Here is a 15698-nt window from a genome sequence, read left to right on the forward strand (position 1 = left end):
TAGAGCGCCTTCCCCCTCTGCCAACTGACCCATGTCCCCCCTCCCCAGATGGCACCTGGGTGATATGATGGGACACTGTGGGCGCCTCTCCCTGGGTGGGCAGGGTGGGGACCAGGATGGGCGAGGACCCATCTCTCTGCTGGTCTGCGCCCCGACCCTAGCTCCTGTGCCCACACCCTACCCCAAACTCCTCCACCTGTTCTCCTTCCATCCCCTGCCCTTCACAGGCGCGGGGCTCTGGGTCCCTAACCCCCACCCCCCTCCCCCCCCCGGCCCCAGGGACCCAGGGATGGGGCAGGCGCATACCCACCACCACAGCCTGTCCCTGGCCGGTGAAGGGGCTGGGGGCGTGTAGGCTCCTGCCTGCCTCAGGAGCCCCAGGGCAACCCCTGCCTGCCCCGTGCTTGCTGAGTTGAGGGCACTAAGGGAATAAACAGCTTTAATTCAGGATGAGGACTTCTTGTTAAGGGGATTGTTTACATCAGATATAAATACACAAGCCATGTCATGTCACTTGGGCTTTTTGAAAATCAGGGAAGGGAGGCCATGGGGAGGGGGTGCAGGGACCTCTCACCCTGGCCCCCATGGGAACACGGACAGTCCAGGTCGGCCTCCGGAGGCCCCTGGGCCTCAGTCCTGACAAAGAGGCCAGAGAAGGAGGGAGCCAGATGTCAGGAGGTGGGATCAAGCCTCTGAGAGAGCTGTGGGGTGATTCCCCAGCCCCCTCTCCTCCAGCTGCAAGGCCAAGGAGAGGAGAGAGAGCAGTGGAGACTGGGGGACACTGAGGCCACCTAGAGAGAGCCCTGTGTGGGGGGCCGTCAGGCTGAGTTCTCAGGGGTGCGAGGTCAGCCCCCAATTCCCGCCCCAGCTGCAGAAGACAGGTGGCCACCCTCTCAAGCTTGAGTGGTGGAAGGCTCCCCCTGCAAAACCCAGGTTGGATGGTGGGATTTCAGGCTTGGGGACAAGGGGAGGGGGCTCGGGCGCCTTCCTGGGTTCGGATCCAAGCACTGCCCATGGCGCTTCCCTCCACACACGGTGGGGATTAACGAGACAACAGCTGTGAAACAGGGCGGGACAGACCCAGTCTGTTCACTGTTTCCCAGATCCCCGCTGGCTCACCTACTTTAGAGACCCCTCCTCCTAGAGGAAGGGACTGTTCCCAAAAAACTTCCAGCCCCAAACACAGCAGTCCGTTGCCATTCACTCACTCTTGAGCGTGAATGAGAATGAGAACCAGGGGCAGCTGACAGAGGCAGAGAGCCCACAGGTGATGCTCCACTGGGGCAAACACCTGACACTGACCCTCCCCCCCCACCCCACCGCATGCCTGCCCAGGGGCCAGATGCAGGGCCGGGGACAGACAGAGCTCCGTGGGGGCTTCCCTGCCTGAAAACCTACCATTAGTGCCGGTTCCTTGGCTCAGCATCCCTCTTGCCATGGGCTCCCAGGTCCCTGCTCTTTCCTGTGCAGCTCTGGGTCCCTGGTGAGCCACAGCCCCGCGCGGAGCGAGGTAGGGGAGAGGCTCCCGTACCGTGCCTGGCACTCAGTCAGGGCCAAGGACGTCGATGCTTGAGATGCTGACCACCATGCCCACTGCTCCTCCAGCCTCCAGGCCCAGGAAGCAGCCCGCCTGGGGGCCCAGCAGCACCACCCTGCTCTGAGGGAGCCTTGGACTCCCTTGGCCTCCAGCAGGGAGGCAGTGGGCTGACGTGTCCTGGGGTCGGAGGAGCTGCTCACATGGGGCTCCCACAGGGGCTGGCAAAGACAGAGCTGGCCTTGCAGTGCCCAGTGCTCGCTCCAACCCTGGCCGGGCCTTTCCCTCTTCGAGACTCCGTTTTCTCATCTGTAGCATGGGGATGTAGATGGCCTTCCTGCCTCCCAGGCGGGCCTCCCTCCAGGGCCCTGAACTTGGAGGACAGGGCATTTTGCCTGGAGCCACTGAGCAGGCAGGACTCTCCTCTGTAAGGCTGGGCAGATCTGAGGCCAGATTCCATCTCACCCTGCTTCACTGGCTCTGGCCAAGTGCTGGGGTGAGGCCTGGTGCCTGGAATGCCCAGGGCTCCTCTCCCCCAACAGGCCCCTATCCGTATAGCAGTCTACAAAGGGCTCAGGGAGCTTGCCTGCTCCACAGAAGGCTTGTGGAGGCAAGCCCGGAGTGCAGCTCAGAGGAGGCATCAGAGACCCAAGCCAGAAAAACGCTCCCTCCCCAGGAAAGGCAGGGGAGAAAGAACGAGCCAGGCAGGAGCTGCTGGTCAGAGCTCTCTGCCCCCGGAGGAGAACAAGGAGCTCCGTATGTGGGCAGATGGGAGCCTCAGGCCCGTAGGCCTGGCTCCACGTTGCCCTAGGTCTTTGCTCTTGGTTTTCTCATCCATAGGATGGGGCCGTGAGCCCTGCCACCGTCCTGGGGCAGCAGGTAGGGTCTTCTGAGGTCGTTCCTGGAGTGGGGGCTTTGGGCAGATTGGAGCTGCCTCATGGGGCAGGTGCAGGGGTGTGGCTGGAGGTGGGACGGGGTTTCGATTCCAACGCGGCCGTGCGCCCCCTGTACGTGTTGCTTAACCCCTCCCACCCCGGATGGGCAGGACACAGCCTCTCCTCTGTGGGGTGTTTCGGGGTCAGGCATCAGCCCCGATGTCACAGCCCTTCCACCAAAGCACCCCATGGCCGTCACGCTGTTGTACTGTGTGATTCACGGGGGCCTCGGGTAGCGGTCTTCCGGAGACCCGAACCCCTCCCGTCTGCTCATGTGGCATTCGTGTCCCTTGACTTTTCCTTTCTGTCCTTGTTCTTCTCTGTGTGCGGGACAGGCACGGGGGCAGGGGAGGGGAAGAGTGGTGGGAACCTCTTTAGAATTCCTAGTCCCTGTTTCTGAGGAGTCCTTGTAGGGTGAGGATGGACCAGGAGAGGAGCAGCTCCTGGCTACCCCTCTGAGTCTTCACTGGACACAGTCTATGCCCCCGGGATGGTGAGCAATCAGCCCCCGGACTGCCGCATCCCCCGCAGAGCCTGTGGCGGACATCGCCAGCGAACCACGGCACTGTGTGGCCTTAGACTCTTTCTCCACGCAGTGGGCTGGGCAGCCAGCCCCAGTCAATCCAGGGGAACCTGACTGCCGCCCCCTCCCCCCGGCAGAGCAGAGGTCCCTGCTGTCCTGGACCTGGCCTGCCCCGCCCAGTCCTGACCTCGGGTCCCCTCGCAGAGTCCCACTGGCTATGCGTCAGACCCGTTGGCCAAGTCCCGGGTGAAGGTGCTGGGGCTGGCGCCGAGGACGTGATTGTGGCCCGAGCCTCTGGAGCTCTTGTGCATGCTGACCATGTTGCTGCTGTCGGGCTCGTGCCGGGCTCCGCGGCGGCGCAAGAGGCCTCGGACGGTGGTCTGGAAGCCGCTGGTGACAAAGCAGTAGACGATGGGATCCATGCAGCTGTTGAGGCTGCTGAGGGTCACGGCCACGTGGTAGGCCACGAGGCTGGCGTGGCGCGGCACGTCGGGCCACAGCGCCACGGCCACCTGGCGGGCGTGGAAGGGCGTGAAGCAGACGAGGAAGATGATGAGCACAGTGAGCAGCAGCTGCATGGCCCGGACGCGGCGCTGGCGACCTTGGCGCAGCAGGCCCGGCCGGGACAGCGCGCACACGATGCGGCCTGTGAACACGCTGATGACCAGCAGCGGCAGCAGGAACTCCAGCACGGTCAGCGCGAACACGCGGCAGCAAGGCCGCCCGCCGGCTGTCACGCCCAGCACGGACAAGGTCACGGTGCCGGCGGCCAGCCACACGAAGGCGCACGCGGCCCTGGCGCAGGCGGGCTGGCGCCAGCGGCGAGAACCGTCGGGCTGCACGATGGCCAGGTAGCGGTCCACGCAGATGCAGGTGAGGAAGAGGATGGAGCAGTGCATGTTGAGGAAGTAGCCGAAGACGTGTGGGAAGGCGCATCGCAAGCAGCCGCGCGTGCCGTAGAAGACTGCAAAGCGCGTGGGCAGGGACAGGCCCACCAGCAGGTCGGTCACCACCAGGTTGATGGTGTAGATGACCGAGGGCGTCTTGGCCTGGGTGCGGCAGCAGAAGACGTAGAGCGCCAGCCCGTTGAGCACCAGCCCCGCCAGGAAGATGACGCCGTGCACCACCATCAGCGCCAGCCACAGGCCCGGGAAGGCGGCGTGCAGCTCCTCGTCCAGCCGGGCAAACACGTGGAACAGGGGCTTCTCTGGCATGCTGACGTTGGCCTCCGTCGCCATGGTGTTGGGGGCCGCCGGGGCCCAGGAGCCCGCCGGAGACACAGAGGGCATGACGGCGGCCGGCACGCACACCGGGGGCCTGCAAGCAAGGAGACAGGTTACCTTTGGGTGGCTGGAGCCGCGCCTGGAGGCTGGCGCTGCCGGGCTTGCGTGCTCACCGGGGTCCCCGGCATTCCCATCTTTGTGCCTTTGCCGGCCCGGCCCCGAAATGCCTGCCCTCTCCATTCCATGGGGCCTCGCACTCGCCGGGGCGGAGCTCTGGTGGAATGGTAACGGTCTGAGCCACAGCTGGATGGAGCCGAAGTAAAAACCCTCGCTGGGCAGGACCGTCCCAGGACTAACGAGGAAGTCGAAGGCTATGGCACAGGTAAGCTGTGGAGCCGAGTGTTTGGTGTTTGAACCCAGGCTCCAATCCTGGTTCCTCCCTTACTCGCTGTGCAGCCTCAGGCAAGTCACTTAACCTCTCTGTGCTTCATGTCCTAACCTGTATGGCCGGGGTCGTGGAGCTGCTAGGATTAACTAAGCACAGCATGGCCTAGTGCATAGCTTGTGCTAGATAAACCACAGTGTTAGTTGCTGCCGGATAAATCACGGTTATGCTCAGAAGAGCCCGGCCCATGACGGCCCCGCCTGGCTGCCCCCACACCCGTGTGTTAGACCCCGTCCTCCAGCCCACCCATCTGTTCTTGCCTCTTCTAAGGCTGGTGGCGAGTCAATGCCTGGAGCTAGGGTCCTCGTAAGGAACCTCACCCAAGCGCCTGCCCCCTCCCCGCCACTCCCGGGGCTCCCGGCCCTGAGAGGTGAGCACCCTTGTTGTCTGGGAGGCTCGACACTCACGCAGGGTGCTCGCTGGGGCCTGAGCCTGGAGCTGGGTCCCCACAGCAGTGGGGCGGGTGTGAGTTAAATAAACTCTGCTCCCCGCAGCGTAAGGGGCCCGCCCATTCTGTTTATGTTCCTGCAGCTCTGTGTTTAACTTGCTGAGATTTATCTCTATTTATACATGAAGGGTTAACAGGCCCCCCACCCCCACCCCGGGCCGGGCTGATGCTCCAAATAAGGACATTTCTGGCTTTTCCCGGAGAAAGGAGAGGACTTTGGGGAGAAGCAGGGAGGATGGGTGGGTGCGTGGGACATCCGGCCACGCAATGTGCCCTCCCCCACCTGCAAGGGGAAAGGAAGACATTGCCCACCCCCTGCAACCGCCCCCCATGGCCCATGGACATGGGGTGTCTGCTGCGTGCAGACCGGACACTGCCCCCTCCCTGTGGCTATCTGCCTGGCCTTGGGCAACAGGCTCACTCTGGCAGCTTCCACCCGGTGGACCGGGTGTACCGAGTTCTGCCTGCTGGGGGCTGGGCACAAAATGCCCAGCCTGGTGGGGGTGGGGAGGCACAGCAGAGGAGTCCTTCCTGGCGAAGGCTCAGGCTCCAGTCTGGCATGGAGGGAGGCCCAGGCAGGACAGTAGGCTGCCTCTCTCCTTGGGCTCAGAGAGGTCAGCACGTGCCTGAGGTCACCCAGCTTTGCCTCTGCCTCTGGGACTGCAGCCCTGGGCATCTGCCGACCCCCACGGCTGCTGGGAGGAGTCAGCTGCTGCCCAGGCCCGTGGCCGCTCCCACCACGTGCGGGCCTAGGTCTCAGCACAGCAGTCCTTTTGGGCTGGGCTGCCCTCTGTTTGGTACCCCCAGCCCCTAACACGCAGGGTTGATGGATACGTTTGCTGAATGATAACTCAGGCAGATGGGGAGCACACGGGACATCTAGGGCAGGGAGAGACGTTCTGGGGGCATGAATAGAATCGAGCAGAGGCCCCGAGGCTGGGAACCTGGAGCCACAGGCAGTGGGGGACCCCAGAATGCCCCCAAGAAGGAGAGGGATGCCTCCCAGCCTATCTACTGTGGAAACAAATGAGCCTTGGCAAAGCATAGGGGAGTGCCGGGATCCGGCTCCAGGGACATGGCAAACAGCTGTTTTGGATTCCCTTCCACATGCTTTTTGGTTTTCTAGTGTGTCTGCACTAGGTTCGAGTCCGTGTCACAGGGAGAGACAAATAATAAACATTACAGAACGTTTCCTCTGGGAGATAGTCCCAGGATGACGCTGGCCCCGGGGATCCTGCCCTTCCAGGAAACTCCCCAGGGCCAGGTTCATGTGCTGGTCAGCTGCTGGCTCAAGGTGCTGGAGGGTCCAGGCCAGGGCTGGGGGGCCTGGGGCCTCTGCAGCAGGGGGATAGGAGGATGCTCAGGACGCCCCAGAGGCCTGACAGGGGAGGAGAGATGGAGATGTCTGCAAAGCACACCATGATTCCCAGCTCCAAGTGTCTGAACCCTGATCCCAAACAAAGCTGAGCCCTGATGTCAGCCACACAGGATCCCAGGAACCTTGATCCTGCCATACATTGAGCCTGACCCAGATCATACTCTGAGCTCTGTTCCTGGTCACACACCAAGTCCTGATTCCAATAACACAGTGAACTTCAATCCTTATTACACTCTGAGCCCTGACCCTGGTCATACTCTGAGCCCTGACCCTGGTCACACTCTGAGCCCTGACCCTCATCACACTCTGAGCCCTGACCCTGGTCACACTCAGCCCTGACCCTCATCACACTCTGAGCTCTGTTCCTGGTCACACACCAAGTCCTGATTCCAATAACACAATGAACTTCAATCCTTATTACACTCTGAGACCTGATCCTGGTCACACTCTGAGCCCTGACCCTGGTCACACTCTGAGCCCTGACCCTCGTCACACACTGAACCTGACCCTGATCACACTCTGAGCCCTGATCTTTGTTACACACTGAGCCCTGATCCTGGTCACAGCCTGGGCCCTCACCCCTGACTTTCTACATGTATCATCTCTTCCCCTGTTCTCTCTGCGAGTCTACTGTCTCTGTCTGTAAGACAGCCCACGCCCCACACACACCCCACTCCTCTGCCTCACTTCTCACTGTGGCATTCTTATTTAATGACCTCTCTAGGGCAGCTGTCCATTTTGCTTTGAACAATGAGGAAGGCACTGGTGGGCCTCCAGACCCAGTGCTTGGCCTGTGGAGGCAGGCCTTCTGGGCGGTGGCCCGCTGATGGCCTCCTGAATCTGCCCACACATTACCTGCCCGCCCCTCTCTGGGGCAGGGGAGGAGCTGGGCTGGGAGCTTCTGGGCTGAGCGGCCCCCTCTCTCCTCCTTCTTCCCCATGGCCTCAGGAAGGACTTTTGTTCTCCGGCCTCAGTTTCCCCGTTGGTCTTCACTGCCTCAGCTCCTGCTGCTCCTTGACAGTCCACTGGGATGGCTTCCCCTGCAAACCCCTGAATCTGCTCTGGTCAAGGACGTGACCCTCAGCAGGGTGCTCCGCCCACCTGGCACACTCCCACCTCCCACGTGCTCCCGCCACCGAGTCGCGAGGCCCCTCTGACCTCCCCCAAGCCCCCTCCTGCTGGCTCTCCCACCGTGCACACGAGGGCCCCCACCCCGCGGCCGGCCAGGGCTGGGCCTGTGCACGACGCTTCCGCAGGAGGATGGGACTCAGGGCGGGGCGGCATGGCCGGCGACGGCCGGAGTGCAGGTGTGGCGGGAGCATTTGCACGGTGACAGGGGCCAACAGAGATTGGTCCCCACGCACCACCTGTCGCTCTCTGGGCCTCGGTCTCCCCGCCTGCACAGCCATGGAGCGGCAGAGCCTCCCTCCCGCTGCTTCTAGCGGATTCGTGGTGTGGTTGCCGCGAGGGGCCGGGTGCTGGGTCCCTGTCCCGGCCTCTGGGCCTCCTGACTCACACTCGGAGAAACCGAAGCTCAGGGAGGGACAGGCCAGGACTCAAACCTGGGCCCTGCCTCAGGCGAGCCCACAGCCAGAGCCTTGGTCCCGAGGGGCACGGGGGCCCCAGGCAAGTGGCCCCCTCCGCCGGCAGGCGCACGACACCCACTCCCCGCGTGCCTCGCGCTCGGCGTGGCCTCTAAATATAGCCTGGAATGAGGGGAAAGGAGAGAAGCTTCTGCTCCTCTGTGGGGACAGCCTGGCCCCAGGCCTGCCCACCCAGGCTGAGGGGGGAGGCACAGACCTGGCCCTCAGAGAGGCCCTGCGCGGGGAGCGAGCAGAGGAGTCCCGGAGACCCGGGTTCTAGTCGGGCTCTGCCACTGCCAAGCCCGGGGACCTCGGCCCTGTCAGCGAGCCTTGCTCTCTTCATCAGTGTCAATGGGGTCACTAGCGCTTTCCACAGCCCGAGGCGGGTGGCGTGGCTCCGTCTGGGAGCTAGTCTGAGGGGGTGGCACCTCCCGTCCCCTCCCCCTTCCTGGCAGGTGTCCTGGGCCTGGCTGAGGTGGAGCAGACCTCATAGCCCGGGCCAGCCGGCCGGAGCCCAGTGGACAGAGGCCACGTCCTCGTAGAGCCTGGCGCGGGGCCGGGCCCAGGGCCTAGAAACTGCTGGAGGGTGACCGTCCTGGGCTTGGACACAGCCCGCTCTACCCGCCCACCTTCAGGTACTTCTCCCGGCAGAACAGAGAGACGCGGGCTGCTCTCCAGGGGCTCAGGGTCAGCTGGGAAGACGCACAGCAGGGTGGGGGGCCTGGAGCATGGCCCATCCCAAACCATCCCAAACATCTTAGAGCGCAGTGTTGTCCCCTGTAAGGCGGGCAGAGTTAGAACCCACCTCAGGCTGCCCCGAGGCGTGCTGGGAGGTGGCACAGGACAGGCCCTGAGGGGATTTGGTGGCTGGGTGGGGGAGGGGAGATGGGGCCAGGTGCGCCCACAGGTGAGGGTTAGGAAAAGGGCGCCCCTTTGGAGGAGGCGGCAGGGGCTCTCTGCACAGCCCCCAGCCCCCAGGAGTGAGTCCTGGGTGGGGGTGAACAGCTGGTGTGTGGCGGCCCCGGAGGGGGGAGCAGGAGAGCGGGGGCGTTTCTCTCCCGCACCGGTTCCCAGCCCTGTAGGGCCTCTCTCTGCCTGCCTCTTTACTTCCTTCCCTCTTTCTGCTCCTGCCTGTCTCAGAGAAAGTGAGGGGTCTCAGAGGGAGGGGCCAGGAGTCCCTCCAACCTGCCCAGGCCCTCCCAGGCCCTTTGCATGACTCAGTCTTGCCATCTGTACAATGGGCACCTCCAGCTCGGAAACCCTGCATTTGCGGGATAAAGTCCTTCAGTGGCTTGGTCCTGCTCCATTGCCTGGCTTTGTTCTTGGGCTCCTGCAGCACCGAGCCCCAGACTCCCCCAGTGATGAGCTAGCTAGCTGCCCCGGGCTACAGTGATGGGTCAGCCACGGCCAGCCCCGGGGACTTTCAACGACAGCTCTCTCTGCTCTGGGGTTGTGAGATCAAGCTGCTGCAGGGCCAAGTGCAGAGACCCAAGTCCTGAGGAGGTGGCTCAAGTGCCTGGATCCAGCCCTGCCTGAAGCTAGTATCCTGGGACTTGTCGGTTAAATGAAGCTATTACCTCCCTCTCTGGCTTACATTACTTTGAGCTGAGTTTCCATCACTTGTGACTAAAATAATCCTACCATACACTCTTATTCACATGCTGGCTCTCTTCAGTTTGTATGCCTCCTCCTTCAGAGAGCCCTCCCTGGTTGCCTCAAGTAGATTTGTGGCCTCTTTTGGGCTCTCATAGCACCGTGGTTCTGTCATTGCCTGGCCACTTGTCTGGTGTCCCCACTAGCCCGTGAATTTCTGCAGAGGAGAAGATTGTAGAGTCATATTCCGTATAGGTTGAGTGGATGAGTGAGTGAATTCATGAGAGCTTAGCTTGCACTCCTCTGAGAATGGGGACGTTGCCCCAGGTTAGCCTGCCGCATTGTAAAGCTGCTCTGAAGACAAAGAAAGTCTTTCTGTATTGCAGCCCAAGTTGGCTCCCTCTGAGCCCAGCCCATGGCCCCTGTCCTCTCCGTTTGGCATGTCTTTGGCATGGCCTGCTCTCTCTTGCCCCCTGCCCCTGGGGGCCCTGTGGTGGGGAGCAGGTGGAAAGGGACATCTGGATTCCTCCTATTATCGGAAGGGGGTCTGATCCATATTTTAAAGTGAGGACACAGGACACAGAGACAGGGAGCTTCAGCAACTACACTGGGGTCACCCAGCTGGGCCTTGGGGCTTGTCCCTGGCTGGGCTGACCGTGAACTGCATTCTTTCACAAGCAGAGAGCACTCGCCGGGTGTTTCCGGACGCTTGGGATTTGCTCTCCTCCACCCAGCAGTCTTCCTGGGGTTCGCTCTCCTCCACCCAGCAGTCTCCCTGGGGTTCCCTCTCCTCCACCCAGCAGTCTCCCTGGGGTTTGCTCTCCTCCACCCAGCAGCCTGGGAAGCCAGGCCCTCCACTTTACAAGTGAGAACCCGAGGACTGTCGGGGGGAGAGGGGGCGAGCCCCATACTGGGCAGGGACAGGGTTCAATTTAGACCCAGACCTGACTCTCCCGCCCATCATCCCCCATTCACCCATGGTTCCCCTATGGATCTGAGACCTGCAGGGTGTCTTGGGTGGAGAAGATAGACCCCCAGCTGAATGCTGGCAGGGTGACTGGGAGACACAGGAAGGTGAGATCAGGGAAGGCTTCCTGGAGGAGGCAGTGGACTCTGCAGGTGTGGAAACCTGGTTGAGCAGCCTAGGAGGCTGAGGCCAGGAGCTGCTCTCACAGGGCCCTGAACACAGAGCAAGGTGCCAGGCCGAGATCCAACTCCCTGGGAGGCAGGCTTCTGGCCAGAGGTGACCTCGCAGGCCTCCCTCTCAAGCCTCCCTCCCAGGCTCCTGCACTGCTTATTGCCCCAGCCAGCCTTGGAGGAGGGCTCTGACCCAGAGCACCTGGTGCTGATGTGGCCAGAGGTGGAGGGGTGGGGGAAAGGTGGGGGTGCAGGGTGAGGGAGGTGACCCCTCCAGGTGGGGAGACCCAGAGCCCTGCACATCACAGGCCTTCTTCTTCCAGAGCTTTGCTGAGACTCTCCAGGGAGGCCTGTGGGCAAAGGGCGATGCCCTTGGTAGGGGCCCTCCCTGGGAGTGACCTGAGGCTCCGGATAGGCTGAGGGGGCCCCCCTCTCCAGTCTCGCAGCACCCCGACTGTCTGATGACACTCCATGCACCCTCCGACCTCTTTTGCCCAAGCTGTTCCTCCACCCTGGACTCTTCCTTGCTCCCTCCTACCCAACATTTTGCCCACCCACCTTTAGGACTTCCTGGCCTCCCCTCCACAGGAAACCCTCCCAGCGGGAGCCTCGGAGGGTGGGGCTGGTGGGGGAGGGGTCGGGGGCAGTGCTCCAGTCTGTTCCTCCAGCACCGGGATAGCCCAGCACAGGAAGAGTTGACACCTCCTCCAGGAAGCCCACCCAGTTACCCTGTGGGGTCCAGCTTGTCCCCGTCATCCTCACCCTGCCCCTGGTGCTTGTCAACAGGGCTTAGCTGGAGTTTTGGAGCTTACTTCCCTCCCGTGTGATGCTGGGTATCATATTTGTTTGGTGCTGAGGCTCCTGGTTTCCCCACCTGAATGGTCATCCAGGGTGCTCAGATCAGGGCTTCTCAGAGCCTTAGGGAAGCTCTCAGACTCCGGGCATCTTTCGAGAGCAGGGAATGAGCATCTTTCCCCGGGTCATTTGACTCTGTCGTCTCCAACAAGTGATGGGAGGCTGCCGCTCACAGCTCGCCGGGTCCCTGCTGTGTGCCCAACGACGCCAGGCTCAGGAGCTGGTACCTGCCCATGGACGCCCGGGGGGGGGGTCCCCTCCTTGGCAGGGGCGGGCGTGTCCTAACATCTTGGTTCCTCTCAAAACTGTCCCCCATCCCCGCACGTTCTCTTGCAGCTGTCCTGTGGCCAATCCTGCGGCCTGGCTGCTTTGCCCCTGTTACGTGGGGCATCAGGGCAGGTGGGGAGCCCGGCCTCAGCCCTGGGCCAACAGGTGCAGGCAGCCTGGAGTTTGGTCTGTGCCAGAGGCCAAGAGGGGCAGGCATGGAAGACAGGCCCAGTCTGTCCCTGACGGAGGTGCTAAGAGCATCTGCTGTGGGCCAGGCACCTGTGGGGCTCTTGAAATCCCCACGGCAGTTTACAGATGAGGAAGCAGAAGCCCAGAGAGGTGAGCCACAGGCCCTGGGTCACACAGCATCAAAGGAGCTGGGAATCAAACCCAGGTCCAGTGCATCTGGCCCTGGCAGGGGTAGGACCAGGGTGGGGGGCTGGTATCTCTGGACCTGGGGTTTGTGCACAAGGGCGTTGCCAGGGCGGAGAGTACCTGTGCATGTCCGTGCTGCTGCGGGTGACCTTCGTGGTCTTCCAAGGCCAAAATAGCCATTATTGGGGGAACCATCTGCCTGTTTATTTTTACAATTATTCTTGGTTTCATGGCATCTGCTTTAGAACATCGCCTGCTGTTTTTGGCTGGTCTGAGCCTCTCTGCTCATTCCATCCAGGGACTGCTGGGTTCCTACTGAGGTCCCCAAGAGGGGCCAGACTGGCCCTTGGTCACCAACAGGTCCTAGGGGGCGCCAGCCAGAATCTAGGTTCCCTTCCTGGCCTGGCTCCCTCCATGCAGCTCAGGGACAGGGGTCGCTGGAGGGTGTGGGTTGAGCGTGGTGGAGAAGGGCACCTGGGCTCCATCAGGCGGGACCCCGCCCACAGTCCACCCTCTCTCTGCGCCCTCAGCTCCGGAGGAAGCGCACGTCTCTCCGGGAGGGGCAGCTCCAGGCATGGCTGCACAGCGAGGTTGTGCAGGTGCTCACGCAGCTGACCCCCACCCCCCAGCTTCTCTCGGGGCAAGCCAGGACGGGGCTGCCTGCAGATCCTCAGCCTGCCTGACACACGTGTCTGCCCGTGTCACCTGCTGAAGGCCCCTTGCACCCTAGTCCCCAGCTCACACGGTCCTCCCTCAGCCCCTGGACACCCCTCCACCGAGGGAAAGCTGTGATCCCACAATTCATGGGTTGACTTCGAGATGACCCCTCCTAGGTTCCCGCTGACTCCTCCCAAGATGCCCCTGCTCTGTGTGGCTGGCCCGATTTTGCCTGTGAGGACACTGAGGTCCAGGACGCTTAAGTGGTGTGTCCGGGTCATTCAGCTGGGGGTGGAGGAGCTGTGACTTGAACTCTGCCCCGTGGAGCCCCCTGCCGACCCCATGCCCCTGAAAGCTGACTGCCGCGCACCGTGCAGACCAGGAATTGGAGGCCCAGGTCAGGGCCAGCAGCTTGGCCTGGGCCACCCAGCCTGGTGTCGGGGTCAGAGGAATGGGTTAGGACCCCGTGTGTCGGAGGCATCAGACCTGACCTTGAGCCCCCAGTGGTGCAGGTGCAGAGGGCGCCGAGGCTCCCAGGCAGGTGTGGCTGCTGAGGGAGTTCTTCAGACCCCAGTGCACCTCCTCAGGGTGGCCCTCCCAGATCGCCCTTCCCTTTCCTACCTTCCCTTTTGTGTTTTGCTGCCATCACCCCCCCCCACCCCCCCGCCGGCAGCTTGGTGGTTGTTTGCTTTCCCTACTGGCCTGGCAGTCCCACAAGGGCAGTGGCCCTGCAGAGCTGCAGCTGAATGACCAGATAAATGATTTTTAAAGGGACCACTCTGGCGCCTCTGAGCCTTAGTTTCCTCAGCTGTGAAGTGGGCCCGTTGAGACCCACGCCCCGCACATCAGGTCCCCCGGGACGAAATGAGACCAGTGTGCAGGTGCTCGGAGAGCTCCAGTCCCCCTCCCCCCACAGACCGGGGCTCTAGAAGCAGCAGCCCCCCACCCCCACTTTTGCCAAGGCTCAGAGAGGGGCAGTGACTTGCCCATGGCCACACCGCGGGGAAGCCGCCGGAGGGGAGAAGGCGGCACCCTGGGCGGCCCTCTGGCTGGGCGTGACCAAACGTGGCAGGAGACTGTGGGGGCCCGCGGGCAGGCCCAGGCACCGCCAGAGGGCTGTGAGCTGCAACCACCGTCCCGCCGTCCCTCCATCCCCAGTCTTGCCCGAGGTTGCACAGCTGCTCCTTGTCTGTCCCGCCCGGCACCCTGGCCACCGGCCAGTTCCCAACCCGCCCGCCCCCCTCGGGACCCTGTTCCCGCTGCCCTTCTCCCAGGGCGCTCACCGCCAGCCGGAGCCAGGCGGGGGCAGTGCCAGCTCCGAGGTTCATGCTGGGGGCTGGGTGGACCAGCTGCCCTGGGCCTCAGTTTCCCCACTGCTGAAAGAGTGGGCAAAGGGCCAGGGCTGGAGCATAGAGCCTGAGCTGTGGGGTGGCATGGCTAGGAGCCTGCCCACAGGAATCCCTCAACCCCTGGCCTGCCCCAGCCTGGGGGACAGTGATGGACAAGGTCCCAGTGGTGGTCAAGCACTCAATCCCTTCCTTACCCTGGCCTCTGGGGCCACCCTAGTGCCCTGACAGGTGGGAAAATCGAGGCACAGCTTTGGGCACCCTGCAGATGATCAGTGAGAGTGCTGAATGAATGAATGAAAGAATGAATGAAACCCAGGGAAGAGGGGGTGGGGGCAGCACAGGTGGGGCTCTGGGGTCAGGAGGGATGCTCCCACAAGCCCCTGGGAGCCCTCCCTTCCCGTTTCTTTGCCCAGCCTGGCCAGCTGTGACCACCCACCCCCCTCGCCCTCAGGGTCTCAGTTTTCCCATCTGTACAATGGCTCCCTGCAGGGTGGGACCTCAAAGCCCATCCAGGCTCTGAACTCTCCCCTCCCCGGGTCTGGGTGTAGTTTCTCGGTCCCTCAGCCCCTGCGCTGCCTGCCTGGCTGGGGAGTGAGGACACTCCGGCACTGTCCAGCTCCGGGGGGCCGGGGACAGCTCTTGGGGGACTCACCGCACCTTCGCCTACTCCGGCAGCTTGAGGCAGAGCCGGCACAGCCTGGACGACCGCCTGGGGCAGCTCTGTGGGCCACTCAGTCCGGCAGCCCGACCCGCCTTCCTGGGGCCTGACGTCAGGCCCTCTCTGGGGCTCCTTTTGGGCAAAGGCGGAGGGGTGGGGGCGGGGTGGGGGCGGGCTCCTTCCCTGGCTGGCCGGCCCCCTGGAGGAGCCTGATTCCAGGGCCCTGGGAGAGGGAGCCTAGGGGCAGCAGAGTTTGTGGCTCAGCCCCAGCCAGACAGAGGAGGAAACTGAGGCACAGGGGGCGGAGCCAGTGGCACTGCCCAGGTTGGGGGGTGAAGAGTGGAGAGGGAGGGCTCTGGCTTGCTGTCCCCCTAGCGCCTTGTCTGGGGGAGGCTGCAGGGCCCCTGAGAGTGTGGTTGGCACTCACGCGTGCTGTGGGAGGGGGAAGCAGCGCGCAGGGACCCAGTCTTCTGTCGGGAGGGACAAATGCAGGCTGGCTACGTCTGCCCATGGTGGCCCTCTGGGTCTCCAAGTGCTGTCTGGGTTTTCTGTGTTTTGCGTGTTCTGAGCCTGGGTGTGTCTGTGTGTGCCCGTGACCTAGAGCTGCACTCTCTGTATCTGGACCTCCGTTTGTGCCCCCTCGTGAGTGTCCCTGGGGCACACGCACGCCTGAGCGTGTCTGCGGGCTCAGCACCAGCCCGGGGCCCCTCCGGGACCTGGTGTGACCCTGTGGGTGCT

At 63.0% G+C, this 15698-nt stretch overlaps 1 protein-coding gene across 1 annotated transcript; it reads right to left on the reverse strand.

Annotated features, from left to right (window-relative positions):
• Positions 1-340: 340 nt before the first annotated feature.
• On the reverse strand, positions 341-15056 carry GPR20 (G protein-coupled receptor 20). The gene is made up of 2 exons (XM_031034520.2): positions 14960-15056; positions 341-4309 (listed from the first exon to the last, which is right to left on the reverse strand). Exon 2 carries the CDS (start codon positions 4279-4281, stop codon positions 3208-3210), a length of 1074 nt encoding a protein of 357 aa, XP_030890380.1. The 5' UTR covers positions 4282-4309; positions 14960-15056; the 3' UTR covers positions 341-3207.
• Between the last annotated feature and the right edge of the window lie 642 nt (positions 15057-15698).

Source organism: Leptonychotes weddellii, chromosome 4, assembly GCF_054177405.1.
Source record: "Leptonychotes weddellii isolate Sample4059 chromosome 4, ASM5417740v2, whole genome shotgun sequence".
Classification (NCBI taxonomy): Eukaryota; Metazoa; Chordata; class Mammalia; order Carnivora; family Phocidae; genus Leptonychotes; species Leptonychotes weddellii.